This window comes from Natator depressus, chromosome 10 (genome assembly GCF_965152275.1).
Source record: "Natator depressus isolate rNatDep1 chromosome 10, rNatDep2.hap1, whole genome shotgun sequence".
In the NCBI taxonomy this organism is placed as follows: domain Eukaryota; kingdom Metazoa; phylum Chordata; order Testudines; family Cheloniidae; genus Natator; species Natator depressus.
In genome coordinates, this window is record NC_134243.1 from 76,204,020 (window position 1) to 76,230,780 (window position 26,761).

Genomic DNA, 26,761 nt, shown 5'->3' on the forward strand with positions numbered 1-26,761 from the left:
TTTAGGAGGGAGGTGGTTTTTGGAATTTCACCATATCTCCGTGGTGCTTCTTAATGCATGAAAGCAAGCAAATGAAACTGAGTACAGGTAAAGAGTAAACCAATAGTATAAATGGTGAAAGGAAATGTAAATCTATTTTTAATAATCTAAACCACATGTAACAAAAATATATGCAGATTCTACTGTATAGGTAGCTCACATTTTATATTTTGGATTTATACAAGAGAATATGTAATCTGAAATATGAATTAGTAGGAGTGGGCCCACTCATATCTTAATCCACACACATATGCAACACCTATGACAAACATATGGCATAGTATCCATATAAAACATATCTCTTATCTACATCGGACTGTTTCATTAACACCAAAGCTGACGTTTGGAATTTATAGTTGAATCTTTCAGTAATTGTGTTGGGCTAAAAGTTGCATTGCTTTGTACAAGGAGATGAACTAAATGTGTGTATTGGAGAGAGTTAAGGAGGGGAATGTTTATATCCTAGGAAGCTAGTCTCTTTGTTAAATAAGAAGTGCTTTCTTAGTTTTCCTGTGATTTAAGCAGCTGTACTTACCAAACCTCTTTCTGCTTGTTTAATGGATTGCTTCTTGTAAGTGCAGCCTATTCCTCTTTCAGGCGCTGGTGTCACTGAAGCTTTTGGGAAATCAGTTAGTTTCGTTGCCTTCTCAAGATAAGTGGACTTGCAGGCAACTTAAATCACTGGATCTTTCTAAGAATCAGTTTGGGAAGTAAGTGTTCCTTTTAGTTTGTGTCAGAGCTAAAATTTAAGCTAAAGATTAAAAATTAATAACAAAACCAATCCCTTACATGTGGTAGAAAGTGACGATGCTTTGACAGACTCGCTGGATTAATTCCCTCTATATAGCATATAGTTATCAGTACAGCATGGACCACATCTTCTTTTGCATCTCCAAAGTGTCTTGTACACCCGTGGCATTGACGAAATATTACCCATAGTTCCTTTGGATATAGCACATGACATTATATCATGAGTGAATAATTATTAGTGGTAATAAAATGTAGAACACGCTTCACTCTGAGTGGTTTACCAATGCAAGTACTTATTTGTGGGGAGCATATCTTAACCATAAGCATTTTGTCTGGGCTTAAACTTTTGTACTTAAATCATGGAATCATAGAATCATAGAATATCAGGGTTGGAAGGGACCTCAGGAGGTCATCTAGTCCAACCCCCTGCTCAAAGCAGGACCAATCCCCAATTAAATCATCCCAGCCAGGGCTTTGTCAAGCCTGACCTTAAAAACTTCTAAGGAAGGAGATTCTACCACCTCCCTAGGTAACGCATTCCAGTGTTTCACCACCCTCCTAGTGAAAAAGTTTTTCCTAATATCCAACCTAAACCTCCCCCACTGCAACCTGAAACCATTACTCCTTGTCCTGTCATCTTCTACCACTGAGAATAGTCTAGAACCATCCTCTTTGGAACCACCTCTCAGGTAGTTGAAAGCAGATATCAAATCCCCCCTCATTCTTCTCTTCTGCAGACTAAACAATCCCAGTTCCCTCAGCCTCTCCTCATAAGTCATGTGTTCCAGACCCCTAATCATTTTTGTTGCCCTTTGCTGGACTCTCTCCAATTTATCCACATCCTTCTTGTAGTGTGGGGCCCAAAACTGGACACAGTACTCCAGATGAGGCCTCACCAATGTCGAATAGAGGGGAACGATCACGTCCCTCGATCTGCTCGCTATGCCCCTACTTATACATCCCAAAATTCCATTGGCCTTCTTGGCAACAAGGGCACACTGCTGACTCATATCCAGATTCTCGTCCACTGTAACCCCTAGGTCCTTTTCCGCAGAACTGCTGCCTAGCCATTCGGTCCCTAGTCTGTAGCTGTGCATTGGGTTCTTCCGTCCTAAGTGCAGGACCCTGCACTTATCCTTATTGAACCTCATCAGGTTTCTTTTGGCCCAATCCTCCAATTTGTCTAGGTCCCTCTGTATCCTATCTCTGCCCTCCAACGTATCTACCACTCCTCCCAGCTTAGTATCATCCGTTAGGAGTACGTGTTTTGAAAAATGTTAATAATCTTTGGGTTTGTTTTTTTTCATTAAAATGTAACAGGCCATTAGCCCATAGCCAGACTAATGACTTTGGTGATTTAGAAAAGAAAAGAAAAATTCGGAGTGATATTTTTTCCATTTAGAAAACATTATAAGGACGTTTGATAGGCAGACTTGCTGGCCTGTTCCCTTCTCCAGAGGTGACTGTCAGCGCATCCAGCTTCCATGTATATCATTTAGGTGTATGCCCAGCAGCTCTGCTAGATTCATTATGATTTGCCCTGCCACTAGTCTGCATGGTCAATGTCAATAAACAAGGATGTATAAATGCTCTAGAAATGCCTCGGTCCACCTCCACAATAGCATTCATGGGTCATCATGTCAGAGTGCTAGCTGTAATAGGAAAGGGCTATTCTCCAGAGTCTCTCAGTTTGCTATTTGACAATCTCCTAAACCTTGATACCAGTATAGAGAACGCAAAGTCAAGTGTGCATTTCCCAAATGGAATCAACATGATGCCCCAGAGCTAGGCTAATATGCTGAATGACAGAGATGAGTCTGAACCAAAACCCTTGGGTCCAGATGGTTCTGAGTTTTGGTGGTGTTCAGAACTGCTGCTGAACTGTGTGGCTCAGACTCCTCTTCCACATACATGGGAATGGGAAGCAGCAAAGGCTGTACTCTGACATCATGAAGCCTTGCAGAGGTCCAAATCCTACAAGGTGCTGAGGTCCCAAAGGTTGGGCCCATAACAGTACGAGTTCATGTGAATGTCCCCCAGCGTGGCTTTGTCTTTCTCAAGCATCGCTTTGTGCATTTTGTTTCGTCCGCAGGAGCGAGGAGGGGTTTAAAACAAAGCGGATTTCCTTTTTTACCACAAGAAACCGAGCGCGTGCAGGCACAGAGGCAGGTATGGTATGTGGTGACCTCCTCTCCTGGGAAGGAGATGGTCAATTGCGCCAAGTGAATTCCAGGGGTACAGGGACCCTCTTGGAGTCTGTCAGATGAGTGGCCAGTATCAGTACAGCTACAGCTCTTAGTGCAGTGACATGAAAATAAGATGGGAAATGCTTTTAACGTACAAATTACTGTAGAGCTGGTCTATCCCCTCTGCCCAAATGGCTAGTGGGTGAAACCTGCTTCTCTCCCTGAACTATCAGTCCCTCTCTTTGTCCAAATTACTAAAGTGCGTGATTCAGAGTAGCAGCTGTGTTAGTCTGTATTCGCAAAAAGAAAAGGAGGACTTGTGGCACCTTAGAGACTGACCAATTTATTTGAGCATAAGCTTTCGTGAGCTACAGCTCACTTCATCGGATGCATTGTATTTCTGTTGGGAGTACATGTTTTGAAAAGCTAGTCACTCTAGCTAGTGTGCCCGTTAGTTCACTGAGATGGGAGAATGAACGAATAATTAGATGATCCCAAGGGCAATACAACTATGTCGCTGAACTTGCAAGATAGGTTTTGCCCTTTGCCTCTTTGATGATTGCCAAAGATCTGGCGGGAGATTTTCTGGATTACCACCTGTGAAATCCCATAAAATTCAAAAGATCATTTGAAGATATCCACACTGATCCCTAATCTCTGTGGAATTAATTTGCTCTGCTTTTCTTTTTGTTTGTTTGTTTTTATTTTAGGCCACTCTGATCTTTTATGTTCTGCATTCTTCCTTGGGAATACCTTCCTGGCAGTGCATTTTACAGTGTCCCCGGGGAATTGCACAGAACGGAATAAAATTTAGGTTTTGTGGTGACAGTTAACATTGCCCTGGACATCCTGATGAGAATAGTCCACTAACCATATAGTCTCACCTCACTGCACTATGAATGAATCCCTCTATTTTTCCCCTTCCTTCATGGGTCATGGACAAAGCAGAAGCATTACCCACAACACACCCATGACCCTTGCAAATCTGCATTAAGACAAAGACTATAATAAAATCTCATGCTTCAGGGCTTTAGCTGGTTGGCTACAGGGGTCAGGAAGGAGTCTTTCCCCTGGGGCACCATTGGTCAGATATATTCTGGGAGTAGTTTTGCCTTGCTCTGAAGCATCAGGGATTGGCCACAGCTGGAGATAGGACACCTGACAGATGGATCTGAGGTCACAGAGAGAATCCTCTTCCTAGATGCCTGGCTGCTAGGTCTTGCTCAAATCCTCTGGGTCAAACTGATCTCTAGATTTGGGGTCAGGAGGGAATTTCCCCCCAAGTCAGATTTGCAGGGATCTTGAGTGTTTTTTGCTTTCCTCTGCAGCATGGAGCATGGATCACCTGCTGAGATCATCCAGGCACACCTCACCTAATCAATAGCCAGCCATTGCAGGGCCCTCAGGCATTGGAAAACATAGTCCCAACTATACATATAACATGATGGAGTCTAAATTAGCTGTTACCACTCAAGAAAGAGATCTTGGAGTCATTGTGGATAGTTCTCTGAAATCATCCATTCAATGTGCAGCGGCAGTCAAAAAAGCGAACAGAATGTTGGGAATCATTAAGAAGGGTATAGATAATAAGACAGAAAATATCATGTTGCCTCTATATAAATCCATGGTACGCCCACATATTGAATAGTGTGTGCAGATGTGGTCGCCCCATCTCAAAAAAGATATACTGGAATTGGAAAGGGTTCAGAAAAGGGCAACAGAAATGATTATGGGTATGGAACGGCTTCCGTATAAGAAGAGATTAATAAGGCTGAGACTTTTCAGCTTGGGAAAGAGACAACTAAGAGGGGATATGACTGAGGTCTATAAAATCATGACTGGTGTAGAGAAATTAAATAAGGAAGTGCTATTTACTCCTTCTCATAACACAAGAACTAGGGGTCACCCAATGAAATTAATAGGCAACAGGTTTAAAACAAACAAAAGGAAGTATTTCTTCACACAGTGCACAGTAAACCTGTGGAACTCTTTGCCAGAGGATGTTGTGAAGGCCAAGACTAGAACAGGGTTCAAAAAAGAACTAGATAAGTTAATGGAGAGTAGGTACATCAATGGCTATTAGCCAGGATGGGCAGGGATGGTGTCCCTAGCCTCTGTTTGCTAGAAGCTGGGAATGGGCCACAGGGGATGAATCACTTGATGATAACCTGTTCTGTTCATTCCCTCTGGGGCACCTGGCATTGGCCACTGTTGGAAGACAGGATACTGGGCTAGACGGACCTTTGGTCTGACCCAGTATGGCCATTCTTATGATTCCTCTTGTTCTCTGCCTGTGGCACACAAGAGTTACGAGGACTGAAATGCTTTGTTCAAACCCAAGTTATTGGGCTCAATACAGGGTTAACTGTATTGAGCCCAATTAACTGGGTGAAATTTAATGGCTTGTGATACAAAGGAGGTCAGACTGGGGGATCTAATGATTCTTTCTGGCCTTAAATTCTAAGGAACCATGAAACTTGCAAAATTTCCTCTCGGTGGAGGTAGAAGCTGCTGTCCAGCAAGTAATGTGTGCGTTCATATGAAGAAAATAAATCTCTGTTGTGCGTAAGATTTTCTTTAACTAGTTACAAATGAAAAGACAAGTAGCAGGATTTACCTAGAAAGATAAATGCTGTGACATCAATCCCGAGTGTAGAACATGTGGGAATATGACCCTGAACCTTTGTTCTAAAGAGTTTGTCAGCATCAGGGGCATCATATCCTCTCTGTAAAGCTATTACAACAGCTGGGGGATGGGGGCGTGAACGGAGGACTAACCCCAGGGATGCTTTGAGCCAAAGATCTGTCCTGGCCTTACTACCAACCCCACCCCACTCAAATCCTCCAGCTATTCCAGTTAATGCCCATCTTCTGTGCCTAGTGTTGTCGAATAATGTGAAAAGAGGAGCTGAGAAGGAGAGACAAAAGGAGAGATGGAGGCGCTTTTGTCAGGTCATGGAGCAAGGGGATAAGAGGTGCATTTGTCAGTATGGGCTAGGTGATGCCGATCCAGCAATCAGCTGCAAATGGGGAAGGGCCTCAGCAAAAAGGATTGGTGTGTGTTTGTTGAAATAAGAAACATGAATGTTATAACAAGAAGATGGAGATTCAGAGGGCCAGACCTTCAGCCCTGCCATAGCTCCTTTGTGCTGCTCTGGCCGTGCAAAGGGACATAAAGCTGGTTTAACCAGCTCCCTGGGGATTCCTTGTGCAATGAGAATCCCCAAGCAATGCAGAGCCAGCCCAGTCTTCATAACAACCCCTTCCCCTAGAAAAGGGGGTGGGACCTGGTGAAAGGGGGTATGGCCTGAGCGCCACGGCTCTCTGACAGTCCCTAGCTAGAATGTCCCCTTTGATACGTGGGTATCTGGGTGTGACTAAACTTGGGCCAGGGGCCAAACCAGCTCCCTGGCTGGCGCCAGGATTGGACAGCCACAAAGATGGAGTAAAATCACCTTTGTCTCCCAGCTTCTCCTCCTGTCCCAAGTGCAGCTTGGTGAGACCAGAGGACATGACCAGGAGTTTAAAGAACATTTAGTGAAGACAGGAGTCAGAACGCATCAGTTTCGTACAAAAAGCTCCCTATATTTAATATAGTTTTACCAAGTAAACTGTTTACTTATGTCTAGGAAATTATTTACAGAGGATGATTTAGGGATACTCAGTACACTAGGTTGATAAAACTCAGAATAAACTTCTTGCATATTTATGTGGTTGCATTTGTGTAGTTTACCCATCCAAAAATATTTTTAGGATGGGAATTCTTTTAACAGAAAATCCAGACCCAAGCCAGAAAAGTCATACATAATTCATGAATAAATAATTACAATTCATAAACACTTCGAGCCTGGTTCTAACATAACACACTCTTTTCTATCTAGGGTTAGGAAATGAATTGGGAGCATTGCTGCTATTTTTGGTAGTTACTCCTGTGTGTCCAGGATGGACTGAATCTGTCTGTCTATAGCTAGATTAGTTCCATTCATCCATACTGAAGAGGAGCAATAAACACTAAAAAGATTAAATTCATAACGAGTCAAAAAATGAGTGAACTGAACCCAGGAATGTTTGAGGAGTGTTCATCCTCAAATTTAAAGACGTTAATTTTTCTTGTGATTCACTTTACTGGTACTTTCCTCAATTCATTTTCACTGTGGCAATGCACAGTTGATGATCACTGCCTACATCTGCCCTTCTGTACACTTGGATGTCTTGAGGTGACGATCAGAACTTTATTCATATGATTTTTGCCATCAGGTGAGAACCACATTGTTTTATGGTGGTGTATGATGAAGGAGTATCCCTCTAACAATAAGATGGTTCAGTTGACATAATTCAAGCAAGTGTTCACTGTTAAGTGAGCCGGTTTCACCTATGCCCTTTATGTCTGTCATGTCATGATTGTCTCTCCCCACTACAGCATTTATATCACCCATAACAATAAAAATATCATCATGTGGGACTTGCTGATGAGCTTCTGAAGACCGTTATAAAAAGTATCCTTATTGTCATCATTGAATTCTCTTGTTGGGGCGTAGCATTGAATGATGGTCATTTTTATATAGCGTTTCTGAAATCTTGCTCATATCATTCTGTCATTCACTGGTTGACAGTCTGAAATCGCTCTTTGTGCAGCATCATTCCAGATCAATGCAGCTTCTTCTATGCCTCCATCTGGGGCCCTTGAGTAAATCTTAGCTTTATTGTTGCCTGTGGTGAGGGCCTACATTGACTTATCTGCCCACGGTAGTCACTGTCAGATCCTGCTGCTCGCTAGCTCCCCCTCTGTGCAGGGTTAATTCCATAAATTGACCTGATTCTCTGCTCACCCTGAACTCTTGTTGAGTTATTCACATGTAGTTATCAGACAGTATTGTGGTCACATTTTGGCTGCTCTTGTGAGAGTGCAGGGAACAAACTTCCCAGTGCTTGTGCTCCTTGCGTGCAAGTTACGGGGCTGGATTGGGCATGGATGTCATTGCTCGGACCGTGATGCATCTCAGAGCAGACGCTGTCCAACCACAAGGAAACACATGCTACTCCACCAAAAAAGAAAAATTAAATGTTCTTCTAGACACATTCCCATCAGCGACTGTGGAGACATTCGGTCTGCCTCAGTGCTCCACAGGTAGAAGGTCTCAGTTCACTGCTGGGGGTTTGCACCTCTACACGAGGGCAAAATCCAACAGTGCTGTGATTGTAAAAACCGTAATCTGGGCCTGGATGCTTTATTACCATTGTTTCTGTTGGTGGTCACTTGCTTTGCATGTGTTGCTTCATGGTAACTAATTCAATTACCTAATGACCTCGCTGACATGTTAAAGACCAAGGGTTATTGGTCTAGAGCCTTGTGGCATGTTCTGTTTGCTTTCATCTCAGCATTTATTTTCTCTCGTGTTGTTTCAGGTCCCTTCTTGGAGTTTCCGGCATTCCTGAGTGACTCTCTGGAAGTCCTTTATGTAAATGACAATAAGCTAGACACCGTCCCACAATCCATTTGCCTTCTGAAAGGTCTAACAGAGCTTTATTTAGGGAAGTAAGTACATGCCATGAAAAGCCACATTATTACTCTGCTGCTTTGACGACCAACCTTCTGTCTGAGGCTACATCTACACTGCAAGCTGGGGGTGTGATTCCCAGATCCGTTTGATAGACTCATGCTAGCTCTCATTGAGCTAGCATGCTACAAATACTAGTGTAGACATGGTAACTCGGGCAGCAGCGAGCCGCCCCCCAGTACAACCCCACCCAGACCCCGTGGGTACATACTGAGCCTTGCCACTGTTTGCTACTGCATTTACACTACTATGTTTAATGCTCTAGTTCGGTGAAAGCTAGCACAAGCATGTCTGCTTCAGCCCAATCTCCAAATGTAGACGTAGCCGTAGAGTCGAGGCGATGAGCACATGTAAAGTCAGAGGGAGTTGAAGACGCTCAGCAGCTCATAGGATTGGGCCCATAGATTTGTATAATTAGGTTGGAGATTTTAACCTTTAAACTCTAAAGTAAGGACAGTGGTTCTAATGGGCGGAGCAGAGAACTGGATGCTGCTGGCCTGAATGCTAATCCTGACTCTCCACTGTCTCCTTCTGTAGCCTTGAGCTTTAACCATTCTGCCCAAGCTTCCTCATCTACAAACTGGAGATGATAATACTCACCTGCCTCACAGGGGTGCTGTGGGGGTTAATTAAATTTTACCAAGCACTTTGAAGATGGAAATCGCTATGGAAGTGCTGAGTATTATGAAAATGTTAATGGAAGAGAGGGGCAGATCTTTGTGAAGACAGAACTGTGTAATATGGGAGCCCCTAACAGTAGCTACGTACTTACAAAGCCTGGTTGTTGGTAGATTGATTTATTTTCCAACAGTAACCCTGGTATCCGAGAGCTCCCTCCAGAACTTGGACAGCTGGCTAATCTTTGGCAGCTGGATGTTGAGGAACTAAATATCAGCAACATTCCTGCAGAGATCATAAAAGAGGGTAAGTCTGTATTCTACACGTATTTTAATAAATTCATCTCTTTGAACAGAGCATCAGAATCACTTTTTTTTTATCATCTTGGACATGAAAGAACTGTATCTGCATAGGGAATGTTAAAAGGAATTGCATAGGGAACTTCCCACACAGTGCAAAGTCAACCCCAGGACACAACAGGGGAGGGGTCCAGGCCCCCTCTTGGCCATGGATGCTACCACACAGTGTCTTCCAGTCTCTCCAGTGGAAGGGGAGGGGACACAGAGAGAGGTCCGAGTCTCTCTGAGGAGAGGGGAGGGGAGGAGAGGGGAGGGGAGGCAGGAAGAGATCTGGGCTGGTTCCGATTTCTTTGGTGGCAGGGGAAAGGCTGAGAGACCCCAGTTGATCTGCCTCACCCAGGGCCAGTCCTTGGAGATGGGGAAGAAGTAGCAATTGAATCTCTCAGCCACCAGCATGGCCTGAAGTGGGGGCTGCATCTCTTCCTGGGGCTTTGGCTCCTAAGACACCGTGCAGCTGGCTCCCCATTTCCCAGAACGCTGTGAACCATCTCCTAATGCAGCCTCCTCCACCTCTTCTGGTTCCAGGCCCCCACCTTGAGAAAATTCTGGTTGCGCCACTGTTCAGCCCTCAGTGCGAAACGCCAACTATTGGCTCCGTTTACGAAAGATTTTTACGTCAGAAAAATGACCTGTAAATGCAACCTTTTGTTGGCAGTATATTATGCCAGAGAACTTTTGTGGTGGATTTTATAGGACTGCAAATAGTTTATAATACTTTGACAGCCCTTCTAAAGCATTTTTCAGTAATGGCCCAAAACATTGCAGAGTAACATGATGGTGTAAGCTGTCGTGTTTTGGACCAATTATAACAGCATAGTCTTTTATTTAAAAAACCCTAATTTTTCTTAAATCAAGTGCTGTGGTCTAAACCTCGTTTTAAGTAGAAACATGAAAGTATAAGAATGTACTGAGTATTTGCCAATGCTGCATTAGTGTTTTATGTTTCCTTTGAGCTTTTGAAGAGTGAAAATGAAAGTATTTTTTTTCTCTTTACACTGACTCACTGTAGCCTCTTGCTGAGTTGACTTTTTGGTGGGATCAGGTCTGTCCATTAGGAATTTCGTTCCTTTTGTTTATTCGCTGAGCCCTTTCAATCAACAGAGAAACTGCAGTGAAAATACTTATACTACCAGCATACCTGCTGCACTAGATTTTAAATGTGCCCTGCTGCACGTTGCTAACCACAGGATATGTTCACCCTTTTTTCCAATAGGCCCTAAAACAATATTAGCATACTTGCGGGCACAGCTGCGCAAAGCAGAGAAATGCAAGCTGATGAAGATGATTATTGTCGGTCCTCCACGGCAGGGAAAGTCAACACTTACAGAGATCTTGCAGACCGGGAAAGCCCCACAGATGATGCACAGTGATGCCACCATACGGACAACAAAATGGGAGCTTCAGAAACCAGCTGGACTCAAAGCCAAGGTGAATAATGGTCAGAGATAGTTTGCTAGTGTAGAATGGTTTGGAGCAGGAAGGATCTCCAGTGGGTCATGTAGTCTGCCCCTTAAAACAGTGCTAGACTGACTTCATTACCCTAAACCAGACCTTGTAGATGGTGTTAATTTACTCTTGTGATTCACCATTCCCTTTGTCAGCTTGCTTCATTGTCCAGTTGTCTACATTCCTACACTGTAGTTAAAAACGTTTTTCTTATTACAGCCTAAAGCTCTTTCTTCTGGTTCACTCTTTGCTTAGTGGTCTCTGCCCTCTTTAAAACATCCTTTATTCAGTGCTTAATTTGTAATGAAAGACATGGCAGGGCTCAAGCAATTTTTTTTACATTCGTAACTGATGCAGCAAGCTTGGAGATGCCGGGGCTATGAACTGCCAAGCCTAGAGGTGTCGGGCTCAGCTCTGGCAAGCCCTGGCACAAATTAAGCACTGCCTGTGTTAATCACTAGTCATTTCTCACATCTTCCCTTTCTACTAAACATGCCTAGTTCTGACAACCCTTCATCATTGTATTCTGGGCACTAAAGCCCAGATCCACAAAGGTATGTGGGCTCCTAACTCCCCTTGAAATCAAGTGCATCTAAGAAGAGTCATCTAACTGCCTTTGATTTCAGTGGGTGTTAGAAACGTAACTCACGTAGGCATTTTTGCAAATCCCATTAGGTGCCCGTCTGCATCTTAGGTAGCTAGTTATCTTTGAAAATCTGACTCAGGGAACTGGTTGAAATCAGTGGCCCTATTTGCCAGCTTCCAAGTGGAAAATAAGGATTTGGAAGAGAAATGAGTGGTCATAGACATAAGACACTGCTTTGCTAGGTAATGTATTGACAAGAATGTACACTCTTGGGCAGAGAGAGCCTGGTGAGACCAAATATTGGCTTATAACTAGTGGCTGTAGCACCACTTTCAGGACTACAGCAGAACACCTGTGTTCAAATCTTCAGCTGGCCAAGAGCTTTTCCCCCTAAACTGTTTGTTTCAAGAGCCCTCCCCATTTTTGGCAAACCTTATGCCATGTTTTAAATAGATGCTTACCATATGAAAGATTAAATCAGGCTCTGTGAGGCAAGCTCCTGTGGAAGAGAAAAGGGGACCGTTTAAAAAGAAAAATTCCAATAGAAAACAGATGCTGCAAAACGTTTTTTAGATTGGTGGAAAAGGGAAAGACATTTCTGCCAGGCCTTTATGATAAAGCCCTATAGAGTTTAATTGGGATGAGACCAGTAGGATCCTACAGAAACATAACCGAATTTACGGTACAATCCTATGGAATTTAATGGAGAATGATATTTTATGGCTAATTGAACTAACGTATAGAATTGTAAAGCAGGGATGAATTCTGTAGGGTTCACATCAGCTATAGGAATGTAAACATTTTCTATTTGGTTCCATGGAACTTTTCCTTAAAGCGAGGGTGTTTCTTTTCCATTCTTTCTAAGTTGGGTGCAGTGAGTCACAGCCTAGTGAAAGAACATGGAGATGTTCATATTGAACAGAGAGCCCTGGAGATACAAACCTTTCAAGGATTAGCATCCATGGAGCACCCTTCGATTAACCAAGTTGTCTCCTGCATTTCTGCAGAATGCAGCCTCCAGGCAACACTTCACTGATCAGGAAAATCCAGTTTCAAGTCTTCGGCCTTTAAAGTGGAATTTAATATTCTGACAAAGTTATTGCCTGACCTGCAAAGGACTAGAATCCTATAAACAATGGCCAAAGCGTCTGGTTCTCACCTCACTTACAATGGTGTAACTCTGTTATCTCGAGTGGAATCATTCCTGATTTACCCCAATATGAGATCAGTATCAGGCCCTATGTGGCCATAAGACTCTGCCTTTACTAACACTGAATTCCACCACAGGACAGTGGAAATGAGCCTTCTCCTTCAGTTGCATCAGAGGAGGCAGGGACACAGGGCGGTTCTCGAGCTCCCGCATCCCGGGCAGGCGGAGGGGCCCGGGCTCCCTGGCCTGGCTCTGGCTTCTGCCTTGGACGGGGCTTCGGGGGGAAGAGACGTGGCGGATATGGACCGCAGAGGGGGCGGGGCCTCGGGGCCCCCCACTTTTAGGAGGAATCCATTGCCTCTGGCTTGTACGGATAAATGCATAAAAGATACTGAGATACTACACTGATGGGGGTTTATAAGCACCATAGATAGATCCCAAGCTGTACGGGGCAGAATCGTATGCAGTACTTTAAAACTTCCTATCAAATTCACAGCAGCCTGGATTTGAGAGTGCTCTTTTGGCCCACCTGTGGCATTACATTGCACCTGGCATCAGGGTTTCTAATGACATCCAGCAGGTGTTAATCAGTGGCATGAGAAGCTTTGAACACCAAAGTATCTAGACAGACCCTGCCCTTGTGCAAGGTAAACTCAGCCTTGATGGGAATCGGGACTAAGGATACATCTACATTTTGAGCTGGAGATGTGAATTCCAGCTCAAGGAGACATACCATGCTAAAAATAGAAATGTAGCGGCAGTGGTAGGAGGGTCTGGTCGCCCAAGTATGTGCCTAGCGGTCTTGGACAGGACTGTGCTCAAGGCAGCTAGGCCCTGCTGCAGCTGCTCTGTTTTTGGCTCAGTAGCTCGACCAGAGTTTACCCGTCCAGCTCAAGGTGTAGACATACCTTCTGTGGAATGAAAATGGTTTCTGCAGGGGGCTTCCCTGTACCCCAGCTCTCTATGATTCACTTTTTGGCTAACTAGCTTTAGCAAGTCTATCAAATATACCACAATCAAGTACGGAAACCATTCTTATTCCTGAGCCAGTGAATTACATGGCTCAGAATCAGTCTTTTGTTTGTGCTGGAGCATTAGCTGGAGACTTACCAGTATCAGCAGTGCACCTATAGTCTTAGCAGGAAGTGATTCGTTCCGATTTCCTGCGTGCAAGTGGCAGCCACATTTAATAATTGCTTGTTGATTTTGATTTCCTTGAGGCACAATTGCAACATCGATACCGTTCTAATGGCATACAATATGCAGACACCTAGGCCTCAGTTTAGACTTCAGCTGTTATCGTCCCATGACTTCCTGTAGCTGTTTTATATGACCACTTCTCTTTGTCTAAGTAGATTGATTCCGTGGAATTCAATGTCTGGGATATCGGGGGCCCAGCAAGCATGTCGACAGTCAATCAGTGTTTCTTCACAGACAAAGCATTGTATGTAGTTGTATGGAACCTGGCACTAGGGGAAGAGGCTGTTGCAAACCTTCAGTTCTGGCTGCTGAACATTGAGGTAAGAGGTCCCTTCGGGTTGTGGGATTTTTTTAGTCGTATTTCTGCCCGTCAACGGGGATGCTTTACCTTCATTTAGAACCTCTCTTATAAGCTCATCTATCTGTGAATTTTATGTTGTTCTTGGGATATAAATTGCCATTGTACCATAGATAGGTCACTACATTTAATGGTTAAAATTCATCATCTCTGCACATCAGAGAGTGAAACAAAAGCTGATTTGTAAATTCAGACTAAGACAAAGCTGCAAATACTCATTAGTGCCCAGTCACAGTTTGGTTTGAGGAGATTTCTAAGCAGTTTCTATCGTGTGCTGGTTAGTCGCACTTATTCTATTCTTCTGGCCCAGAGAGGTTCTGTTTTAACATTTTTTAGTTCAGATACGTAGGTCTCCAGTGCTCTCTGTGGCTGAATTCCATTCCAATGCATAAAGATAGGTCCGAGCTGCAGGGTTGAGATTCAGCGTTCAGAGGTGTTTGGATCTGGAGATTGAGTTAATACCATAACAGAGAGTATGGTTACACGGGAACCCTGGGGCGTGACTGTAGCTTGTGTAGACATTTCCAAGTTAGCTTTAATCGAGCTAGTTCAGGTATCGGAGCAGTGAAACTGTTGCGGCATGCACATAATTACCCAGAATTCCAGCGGGCTTGTAAAGCCTGTGCTGAAGATTGTACGGTTGCAGCGTCACTGCTCTGGTACCTGAGCTAGCTAGAGTAAAGGCAGCTCTGGTATTTCTGCTTGGCAGCAGATACCCATAACTGTAGCGTGGACGTACCCTGAGAAAGGGGCTAGCCGCACAGTTTGATTCTAGATCCGAATTTCCCTGAAGTTCAAAGTTGTTTGGATCCAGGGGTTTGGTTCTGACTCTTCTCCACTAAAGTCTAAGCGATCCCATTGAGTTTGGTGAAATGTATTCCTTGACTTCTGATCACTTGTCAGTTCCGTACATTACATAGTCTGGGGCAAATCAGGGTCCGTGTTTTTCCTTTCAGGCCAAAGCCCCGAATTCTGTCGTGTTAGTGGTAGGAACACACCTTGACCTTATTGAAACTAAATTTCGCGTTGAGAGGATAGCAACTCTGAGAGCATATGTCCTGGCTCTTTGTCGCTCTCCTTCTGGATCAAGAGCTACTGGCTTTCCAGATATCACATTCAAGCACTTACAGTAAGTACAATATCTCTTATATCGCTGTGTATCAATCAGTGGGTTATACTTTATGGCCCCTAAATGTAAGTAGCTTTTGTAAATTTTATGTTTCCTTGGCAACAATAGGTCTAAAAGCTCATTAGCTTTGTACTTCATCTGTATATTGGATTTTTTCTGGTATAATTAGAGAGAGAAGTACGGCATGCTATAGTGGTGTCAACATGGGTCTAAGAGGCAGGAACTGAGTTCTAATCACAGCTGTGACCTTGGGCAAATCACTTACCCTGCCTTCATTGCATCTCATTTTCCCTCTAAGTAAAATAAGGATAAATTTTATTAACTAACTCACAGGGGAGTTGTATCCATTGAGTGATTAATGTTGCAAACACTTTAAAGATAAAGATAGCAACTGTTCTATAAAATCTAAGTATTATTACTGCCAATTAGCAATATACTAATGGGATTTGTAATATTTGCAAGATAAATGCCTTTATAACTTTACAAGACTATTACTAAATATTCGTTGCATTCTCATAGCAACTAGGATTCCTGGTCATTGTGCTAGGTGCTGTACAAACCCAGAACAAAAAGCTGGTTCCTGCCCCAAAGGGCTTACAGTCTACATCATTTTTTATTTTAGAAAGGCCAAAGAGTCAGCGACTGCTCATTATATAACCAGGTCATGGAGTTCAGCCCAACTTGCTCACGTCTGCGTGGTGTGAGAGTGCACTTGGGGAATGCAGAATCCTCGGGCTGGGAAATTGAACAGAGGACTTACATTTCCCAGCGTGTGCGATTGCTGAGCACTGTGCTGAGACAGCAGCAACTTGTCACTGACCCCTAACAGCTGGAAATTCCTGATATCTCTGGTGGGAACAGTTGACTAGGCCCAGAAGCTGATGTTGAATTCCCATAGCTGGGAAATGGGGTCTCTGCTGCACCAGCCGCTCACGCTCTGCACACACTGTCAGTGTGAAGATCTCTGCCGGGACATTCTGCATCTGGTAAACAGACCCTGCACTGAGCTTCCCAGCCCCCTTGTATCCTTCCCAACGTCAGGAAAACCACCCGACGCTTGGTGTATGGCCTAGCTCCCGCTCAGGCAGAGTGTTCACGCTCACAGTCAGGGCGGCTTCTTTTATCAGCGTGCAATAGGCACTGTATTTCCTAGCTGCACTAAAACTAGGTCCAGGATACACACCTGTGAGTCCAGCTTTTACCTGGGCCTACCCTGCGTACAGTGCTGGCTGCACTAGCAGCGTATCACCGAATTTACCCTGGTACCATCATTTCCTACTCTCTCTCATTACAGCCACTCTTTTGCCACCATAAAGCAGCCTGCCCGGACCTCTCTCTCTAAAGGGAACTCCCTTCACCCTGACCCTGAACTCTAATTAATATTCTTGCTCAAACTCTCCCCAGCACAGTCTGCTCTCAGCTCCTGTCAGCCTCCAGTCTCCTGTCCAACTTTCCTCATTCATTTCCTCTTAGCTGGAGACGCTATGCCCACTTCCTTCCCCCTACCCCCACCCCAAACAATTTCATTCATTCACCATCATTCACCTGGAGCTGGCAGGAACACGGCTCCCCCGAGCACTACTTGGGGACAGCCAGAGTAGTTGCAGAATGCCTTTGTGCGGGTGAGACAAAAGCACTCTTATAGGCCATTCATTCAGCTCAGCCCGGGTGTGTGAGCACATACTTTCCCCCATCCCCCTGCCCCCCACCACTCAATGGCCAGGGTTTAAAATACAGGATTCTCCTTTAAAACAAATTTCTTCCCTTTCCCTCCCTCCCCTCCATATGTGGAATCCGTAAGAAAGAGTCTTTATGGGGAAAAGCAGAAGAGGAGTGCTCCTGTGCAGCAAACAAGGAGGCCAGGAATAGCATGATAGGGAGACAAGCATTTCCTAGCTGTAAGAGAGATGGAGAAGGCCAGCTTGTAAGGGCCCAGCATAAAGGGGGTCCAGCCAGCTGCATTTTGTGCAGGATCCAGGGTGGGGGAAAGGCAGCTGTGAGCCACCATTCTACCTCCCTGAACCTGAGGCTGGCTGAACCAGTTGGACAAGAACGGTCGCCTATGGACTGCTGACATCTCATACTCCCGGCTCATCCCAGAGCATTGCAGATGCAGGGGCTGGAGAGTGGATGGTGGAGCGCTAGATACATTGGCTTTGTGCCACCGTGGCATTCCCCCGAGGGAGGGAGCTCTGTGTCCCTGAACAATGCACAATAGATGGCACTGGGAGGGCCAGAATCTGGACCAATGTATGTTTTTCTCACATTTCTTGGTATGTTTTCCCCAAGCCAAGGACCCTCATTGAGAGCACCCTGCCCCCATCCCACCTCATTTATTCCGGCACTGGAAATTAGAAATTCCAAATAACAGATAAAGAAATAGTGACATTAAGGGTCCGTCTACACTTCAGTTAAACACCTGCAGCTGGCACGTGTCAGCTGACTTGCACTTGGGCTGTGGGGCTGTAAAATTGCTGTGTAGACGTTCAGGTTTGGGCTGAAACCCCAGCTCTGGGGCCCTCCCGTCTCTTAGGGTCCCAGAGCTCGGACTCCAGCCTGAACCCAAGCATCTAGACATCAATTTTACAATCCCATCGCCTGAGCTCGAGTCAGCTGACATGCAAGTGTAGACAGGCCCTAAAGGAAGAACCATAACCTGTATTAACGTCTCACAATCCTTCCCCCTGGTTTTTGTTTGCAGTGAGCTATCGTGTAAGACCCTAGAAGGCCTTGATGGGCTCCGCCAGCTGATATTTCAAGTCACTTGCAACATGAAGGATGTTGGCAGCTTTATTTGCTCGCAGAAGCTTGCAGCGAGATTGGTAAGTGTTCATTTTTTCTAATGAAAATTGTAGCGAACCTGGGTAATTTTTTGTTTTATGTTTTTATGTTTGGCTTTTGATTATAGCTATAGGAAATACATACAATGTATCAGCAGCCATAAACCAACAACAAAACAAGCAAACACAAATATTGTAAGTTATATGATTTTGGAAAACAAACGAATTCATAAGCTTGCTTCTCAAACATGGTTTTGAACCCAACTTTGAGTAGCGTGATTGTTGTTTGGAATTGGTTGTGCTATTTTTCTCATGTGACTTACAGATACCAAGAAGTTACCTTAGTCTCCAAGAAGCTGTCCTAGCAGAACAACAGAAAAGGAGTCAAAATGATGACGTGCAGTATCTAACAGACAAACAAATAGAGCAAATCGTAGAGCAAACCCCTGGAAATGATATCAAAGACTATGAGGACTTGCAAGCTGGTATGTCTTGGGAGCCCAGTAATTGCTTGGAAGTTAACGTTCATTGGGATTTATAAATATTATGAGAATGAAAGTAGCTGCTGTTCAGATCATTACTGTAAAAGATTCTGAGTCTGTGCAGATCTCTATTCAGGTGATTGGTAACAATCATGGGTAGTGGAATCGCTGTCTCCAGGAGGTCTCCAGGGCTCTAAAATCAAGTCACATTCCACCTACTGTCATTAAAAAGAGCATCCTTCTCCAAGTGACAATCAGTCTGCTGCCAATTTAGAATATGCTGTATTGTGCATGCTGCTAGTTTAAAGTACCATCTCTTTGTCTGCCCACGTGCTGTGCCACGTTCTCGACCAGTCCTGCAGAAATTAACATGGACATGTTTTATTAAAACTGTCTTGAGTTTCAAGTATGAAGGACCAGTCCTGCAATCCTCACCCAAGCAGTATTCCCACCAGTGGGAACGCTGCACCCATGAGAACAACAGGATCTGAGTTGGGGCAGGGGCAGAGATCTGAAGAAGAGTTCAGTGTAGTCTGAAAGCTTGTATCTTGCAAACAATAAAGATGTATTTGCAGCTGTGTTGCAAGAAATGAGATCTCATTAGCTATAGCCTCTGCATGTAAATGCTATATGCTGGTTGTTGACTACGTGCTGGCATGTTTTCGGGTCTGTTCCTTGTCTGGATGAAGTGATCAAGGCTTTCTTCTAATCTGCTGTCTGTAGTATGGTTACATAACACTGCTATCTTGCTCTTCTGGTTTTTTTACAGCCATCAGTTTCCTTATAGAAACAGGAACGTTGCTGCATTTCCCAGACACCAGCCATGGACTGAGAAACCTCTATTTCCTTGATCCAGTCTGGTTATCAGAATGCCTTCAGAGAATATTTAATATTAAGAGCTCAAAGTCTGTTGCTAAGAATGGATTGATCAAAGCAGAGGATTTCAGGATGTTGTTAGTTGGGACAGGGTTTACTGAACAAACAGAAGAACAGTATTTCCAGTTCCTGGCCAAGTTTGAAATTGCACTACCAGTAGCCAATAACAGGTATGTTGGTAATGATTAAGGCTAAGATTTTTAGTAAAGTACTAAGATTTTTAGTAAAAGTCACAGACAGGTCACGGGCAAGGAACAAAAATTCATGGAAGCTGTGACCTGTCTGTGACTTTTGCTGCTGCGGCTCCATGGTTTCCTCCCGCACCCGTCACTGGAACCCTGAGGAGGGCCCCCATGAGGAGGCTGTTGCCTGTCACTGGAACCCTGCCGGGGCCCCGCTGGCTGCCAGCTCCAGTCCCCTGGTCTCAGAGGCTGAAGCAGAAAATATCAGGGAGGCCTCTGGACGTCGGATTCCGTGACATAAACGCAGCCTTAGTAATGGTCACTGGTGATGACTAAGCCAGGGCGAGAGCAAATGGTTATTTAGGTAGGGAATATTAGCCAGCCATGTCGCTGGAGGAAGCTTCCATAGTTGTTTGCAGACTTGTTGTAGCTTTGTGTGTCCCAGGATGTGAGAGAGTCAAGGCAGGTGACGTAATATCTTTCTCTTGAACCAACTTCTGTTAATGGAAGGGACAAGCTTTTGAGCTACACAGACCTGAAGAAAAGCTCTGTGTGGACCTGAAAGTTTGCACCGTCCACCAACAGAAGTTGGTCCAAAAAGAGACACTGCTTCGCCCAACTTGTCTCACTAGAGGTAGCTGTCATAATGAAGGAACTTGTCTCACCGTCAGAAAGTATCGGACTATGTCAACTAGCTGTAGTCAAAGATGGCAAAGACAAAGGCTATGTCCATGCTCACAGGTGCTGACTTGTATTTTTCTGGGTGGGTGCTCCACCCCTGCGCTGTCCTGAGGCCCTGCCCCCATTCTGCCTCTTCTCCTAAGGCCCCGCCCTTGCTCCACCCATTCCCACCCCTGCCCCACCCTCTCCCCTGAGACCCCCCACTCACTGATCTCCGCCCTCCCCTGAGTCCCTCCCGCTAGCCTCCAAACAACTGATCAGCGGCCCCACCAAACAGCTGTGGCAGGTGGGGGCTGAGCACCTTCTATTTTTTTTCTGTGGGTGCTTGAGCCCCAGAGTACCCACGGCGTCGGCACTTATGTCCACACTGGCACTGTAGGTGTAATTTCCAGCGCGGATAGACATACCGGGGGGGAGGGATAGCTCAGTGGTTTGAGCATTGGCCTGCTAAACCCAGGGTTGTGAGTTCAATCCTTGAGGGGGCCATTTAGGGATCTGGGGCAAAAATTGGGGATTGGTCCTGCTTTGAGCAGGGGGTTGGACTAGATGACCTCCTGAGGTCCCTTCCAACCCTGATATTCTATGATTCTATGATACCTGTGCTGGCTTTGACTGAGCTAGGGCACTAAAAATTGCAGTGTAGCTGTAGCAGCATGGGCAGCCAGATAGGCTAGTCACCCCATGGACAATCCCATCTGAAACCCCGGGTACATATCCGAGGCACTAGCAGCAGCTGCTACGCTGGTATTTTTAGTGTGCTAACTTGATCAAGGTAAGTATGTCTGCCCGAGCTGGACATTACATCTCCTGCTCCTGTGTAGACCAGCTCAGAGTTCCACCAGTGACTGCCTTGCGGGAACTACGGACCATCTGATTCGAACGGATGATCCATGCTCCAGAGCAAGGCAGAAAATCTTTTAGGTTCCCACTAGTATTGCGCTGGGGACAAATTGCTCTCAAACGCTGGTGATCTCGTCAACCCTGAGAACAAGAGTTAAATATCTAATCCCCAGTTCAGTGAGCGCAAGAAAGCACATCTTACGCGACAAGGTTTATTTCTTATGATAAAACTCATCACTAGATATTCCTCCATGTTGCACTAGGAATTTGACATGGGGACCATGTTCACTTCAATGTTATTGGATCCCTTTCCCCATTCCCTTCTCCTCCCCACTATTTTTCTTTATGTCTGTCGACTGTCTGTTGAATTAATAGTTAAGTCCTAGCCCTATTGCCTTTTCGGCATAACATTTGCATGTCATTTCCTAACTCTGCCGCTGTCGCACTCCTTCCTCATTCTAAATCCCTCAGGAGTTCTTAATGCTGCGACAAGTGCTGCCTTTGCAATGCTGTCACTGGGACTGTCAGTTATCCAGTCCCGGTTGCCAGCACATTTTCTCAAGCTTAACACAGATAAAGCAATAATGTTTCTGCTTAATCCTAAATGCCTTCCTGACTCCTTGTCCTGCTCTGCCGTTTTTCTCAAAGGCAATTACGTTGTCCCTGGCTCAGTAGTAAGGAAATGGGTTGTTATTTTATACTTCAGCCAATCTATTTGGAGCCATCTAAGCTTTCTGGTTACAATACACCTGCCCACCATTGATGGAGATACAGCAGGTTGCATTAATTTTTTCTGCCTGGCAGACCAAAGCAGTTATTTGTGATTGGACTCTTGCAATTATTGTCTAGATTGCCTGATAGGGCTTTCCACACCCTGCAATTGGCAGAGTAAGCAGCTGCCAGTTTACATACTGAGAAGGGTGGATGGGGATACGTTTCACATATTTTCAAGATTTACATTGGCTGCTTCTCAAACACTGTGTTGAATCTCCATCTGTATTATAAGCCATTCTATGGTTTTGGTCCAGCAGACATCATTGGCCTTCATATTTCTTACATTCCTAGACACGTTTTTAGATATGCTGAGACAAATTTATTGGCTGTCACAAGATGTGTCCACTAGTTTTATGGAGCAAGAGCTTTTCCTTTAATACGCTCTGCATCTCTGGAATTCAATCTGCCTAAGATGTATGTAGCTCAGCCTTGTCTTGGTTGTTAAATTAAGGCTGAAAGCCTTACCTTTCTGTTTTCAGTTTCGAAATGGAAAGGTTACTGTTTTAAATTCCGAAGGTGTTTTGTAGGATGATTAATTTTGTCATGTAAAATGTTATACATTATATGTACGATATACAAAAATATGTCCTTAAGATCATCTTTCTGAATTGATTATTCTAATACTGACCTTCACAGGATGCTATAGGTTTAACTATGTAAGAGGGATTGTGATCTAGTGGCTAGAGTGTGGGACTTTGACCCAAGATTACCTGTTGTTTTCTCACCTCTGCCACTGACACCTTGCTACCTTGGTTAAATCCTAGTTTTTTGCCTCAGTTTACCTTTCCAGGGTATAATACTGTAGATTTTACAATTCTGCAAAGGGGTTCTTTATAAGTGCAATTTCTGTATGTATGTATGTATGTATTTATTTATTTATTTAGCCCCCTGGACCTACATTTTTAGAAAAATCTTCTCCCAATGAAGCCATAAATTTTCCTTCCACATTCAAAGAATGAAAAGAACTTGCACAATGCACAAACGATAGAATTTAGCCAGCTGCTTAGCTACTTGGCTACTTGATTGTGACTACAAATTGGATGTTTTGGTGTCTAAATCTTGTCATTCGTGTGCACAGTTTTGCACATACAGTTGACAGTGATTACAAAAGTCCAGGCTGCGCTGAGAGCCCTTTAAATTAAATGTGTGGCCATTAATGTATTTGTTATAGGAGTACGTCTCTGGTTTGGAAAGCAGTATAATTAGTAGGTATCAAGAGCCAGAAGCCCATTTTAAAGGAGTGTTACGCACAATTTGCTTCTTTGAGGACCTTTGCTAGAGCAGTCATTGAAAACTGTAATTTACCTAAATAATAACTTGTGCATGAATTTCTCTTGCAGATCAACAACCTCTCATTTTGCTTTTCAAAAGAGCAGTGTTCTCCTACCATATCTTAGCTTCTCAAATACCGTGCAATAGGACAAATCAATAGTCTTTGCTTAACAACACATTTACAGTAGCTTTATGGAAACCAAAAGCTTTCTGTTCTACTGTGACTCTAATATGGGTCTGACTCTCAAAAACAACCCAGCCCTTTTCTGTGGCTCTCATGGCCTGGAGTAGCTGGATTTCGGTCATAACTGGCCAGCAGAGAATTCCCCCAGAGAAAGGTTCTCTCAACGAGCACAGCTGGCTGCTGTACCAGCTGCTCGCCTCCCCTACCTGAGCATAGGGACATATTGAGAGAGGAAAGTAGTTTGTCTGGGGCTTGTAGGGGATAGGACAGAACTGTACTCAGCTGATCCTCACCTGCATTATAGTCCTTTAGGGACCATACAGTACGGGGGTAAACTATACTAACCTGTAGGCTGCACTAATTCATGGGGTGGGGAGGAGGGGCAACACAGCCTGGCCCTCGCAATTAGGGAGTTGTAACTGTTGACTCTCTGATACCTCTCATCTGTGCTGGGTGAAGCTCAGCTGTAGTAAACAACTGCCCCTAGGTTTTTATATTCAAAGATTCCTACAGGATTGGAGCTCTAATTCTCTGCTATCAGGACAGCATCTTCACATGTGTCAGCCTGAATGAGTCCAAAAGTCACTTCAGAATTTAATGGAAACCAAATACCATTCCAGTGACTATATCATATTTGTATGCCGTTAATTTTTGTTTATACAAATGTTCTCCCCTTTATATTGCTTTTATCTCCTCCACTCGACCGTACTGAGTTGGGTACAATGCTTGCTCTTCACGTGCCGATTTCCGCACCATACATTAAGCACAGTCCTCAAAGCAGTAGCTCTGTGTCCCTTCTTCGTATGTTGCTGCAGTGTCACAAAGCTTTTTATCTGCAGTAGGCTGTGCTATTAAAATGCTCTGTGGAGGCTGAAACTGAGTTATTACACAGTACGAGGTATTTGCTGTTGTAAAGCTGTAATTGAAGATTTGAACTGTCACATTTGATTTGTTTCAGCTACCTCCTACCTCATCTCCTCCCAGCCAAACCAGCATTAGATATCCATGGCTTATGCCACCAGTCCACAAACACTGTCCAAAGAGTGTTCAAGATGAGTTTTGTCCCAGTTGGCTTTTGGCAAAGGTTCATAGCTCGGATGTTAATTAGTCTTGCAGAGATGGATCTCCAGGTAGGTTACTATATTCACAAAATAGAAAGTGAAAACAATAAAGGATGTCATTTAATAATAACATAAATACCACTGGGAGTTCATTCACAAATACTCTTCGACCACATTCTGCTTGCTTTACTCATGTGAGAAATCTCATTGACTTCAATAGCACTGTTCGCGTGAGTAAGGTGAGCAGGAAATGTCCTACTGAAATTTGATTCCATTTTTATACACTGAAGCATTGTTTAGAGTCAATATAGCCCAAAGGTTATTTTCCAGTCATAAAAATAACGTTGGCATGGTTGGTTAAAGCTATTAATGTCGTTGCTGGTGGTGGGACAAGTTAATGCTGCAGCATCTCTCCAGTGATAACCTGGAAGCTCCATTGGAAGCCATTATAATTACCCATTAACTCTACCCTGCCACCTCTTCAAACTGCCCACTTAACTTGCATTAGCTATGTCGAGACTTTTTCTTTTGGTGTCCTATAGTATTAGTCAGATTTGGAGATGCTCCAATTCCAAGGCTTCGCAAAATGTTAGGAATGTCCATTTTTTTAACAGGTAAATTTTTTTTTTAATAGTGTAAAAATTTCTCTATAAAAAAAATAGTGTAGCATTTCTGATTATATCCCATTGGGCAGGAAGTAAATCTTAAGCATCTCACTAGTGCCTGTATCCAGTACCCACTGACGTCAATGGGAAGGATCCCATTGACTTAACTGGGCATCAGGTCAAGCCCCAGATGGGTAGGCCTCTGAGTGATGATGATATTGAATTCTCAACACACTATTTTTAAAAAACATAGAGAAAGTCATTTTCCACCTATTGAAACAGCTTCTGAAATATTGACACAGGTGGATTTACTAGCTCAGTGCTCTGGAGGCAGATAATTGTTTGCTCACCCAGTAAACGGGTTTATTCTTCTTTGTATTTTCAAATACAAAATCCATTTTAATTATTGCGCACGAGAGCAGTAGAATGAACCATGTTCACTGGCTTGAGGCCATTCCGCTATACGTGATCTGGAATTCTTGATTTGCTGCTGACATAGTCGTGACTGTATTTATTTTAATCACTTCACAAGCTGTTTTACAAGTCACGGGCACTTTAATTACAAAAATAATGGAATATATCCAAGATGGCCAGAGAAAGAAGGGTCGGCCCTGTTTGCTTGATTAAGGGGAATCCCCATGTGAGGCGTCTCGGTGTTGAATTATTGTGCCATGCTGCTCATTTCAGCTGTTTGAGAACAAGAAGAACACCAAGAGCAGGAACAAAAATGTGACCATCTACAGCTTTACAGGCACTCAAAGAAACCGCTGCAGCACATTCCGCGTCAAAAGAACTCATACAGTCTACTGGCAGGAAGGTCTGTTTGTTACCTTTGATGGAGGCTACCTCAGGTAATCTGTGCTCGCCTGTAACCTACTTCATAAAACTGCATGCTAAATGGACGCTAACAGACCTGACCCAAATATTACACATTCACTAATTTCAACTGAAGAGGAGGCTTATATAGATATATATATAAAAATTCAGCGGATAAAAGCAAAGCTCAACAGTAATGGATCAGTCTTTGTTTGCCAGTTAGGAATGTATCACTTATTATTTCTTACAGATATTGTTGCAGCTACAAATATGAAGAACTCCAAAAATGTAAAGTAACATTTGGAGCAGAGCTGTTTGCCTGTGGAAAATTTTGCATTTTCACATGCAAACAAGTGTTTGGATGAACAAATCTCTGCACAGTGCTCTTAAAACTCTCTGCCATATGGCTTCAATTCACACCCCGCACAGAGGACTTTTCTTTTCTGTGCAACTTAAGCCCTGTGGCTTTGCTGGCAGAAGGGGGCATGTGAGATGTGGTGGGGCTAGGCCAGTGCAAAGCCTTCCATTGGGTGAAGCAAAACAACTGCATTTATTCTTACAAAGATGCAGTGGCCAGGAGTCTGGATACTGGGGGTATGGACACTGTTCCACCCACTAGGATAGATTAGCAGCCATGGAGTTTTGTCCTGCAGCCTCTTCCTCCTTACCTAAGGTACCCTCATTACTGTAGTATCTGAGCACCTCACGATCTTAGTGTATTTCTCCTCACAGCAGCCCTTGCAAATAGGAAAGTGCTGTTCCCATTTTACAGATGGGGAACTGAGACACAGAACAGCTAACGCCCAGATCCTCAAGGGGACTTAGGTGC

The 26,761-nt window shown here is 44.0% G+C and overlaps 1 protein-coding gene across 1 annotated transcript in view; it reads left to right on the forward strand.

Annotated features, from left to right (window-relative positions):
* LRRK1 (leucine rich repeat kinase 1) overlaps positions 1-26,761 on the forward strand; it is a 108,899-nt gene that overhangs the window by 53,085 nt on the left and 29,053 nt on the right. The window contains exons 12-23 of the mRNA XM_074966549.1: positions 637-749; positions 2,882-2,958; positions 8,382-8,511; positions 9,345-9,457; positions 10,724-10,938; positions 14,048-14,212; positions 15,207-15,379; positions 18,081-18,201; positions 18,485-18,644; positions 19,411-19,687; positions 24,409-24,580; positions 25,804-25,967. Coding sequence (XP_074822650.1) covers positions 637-749; positions 2,882-2,958; positions 8,382-8,511; positions 9,345-9,457; positions 10,724-10,938; positions 14,048-14,212; positions 15,207-15,379; positions 18,081-18,201; positions 18,485-18,644; positions 19,411-19,687; positions 24,409-24,580; positions 25,804-25,967 — 1,880 coding nt within the window. The remainder of the gene's footprint in view (positions 1-636; positions 750-2,881; positions 2,959-8,381; positions 8,512-9,344; positions 9,458-10,723; positions 10,939-14,047; positions 14,213-15,206; positions 15,380-18,080; positions 18,202-18,484; positions 18,645-19,410; positions 19,688-24,408; positions 24,581-25,803; positions 25,968-26,761) is intronic.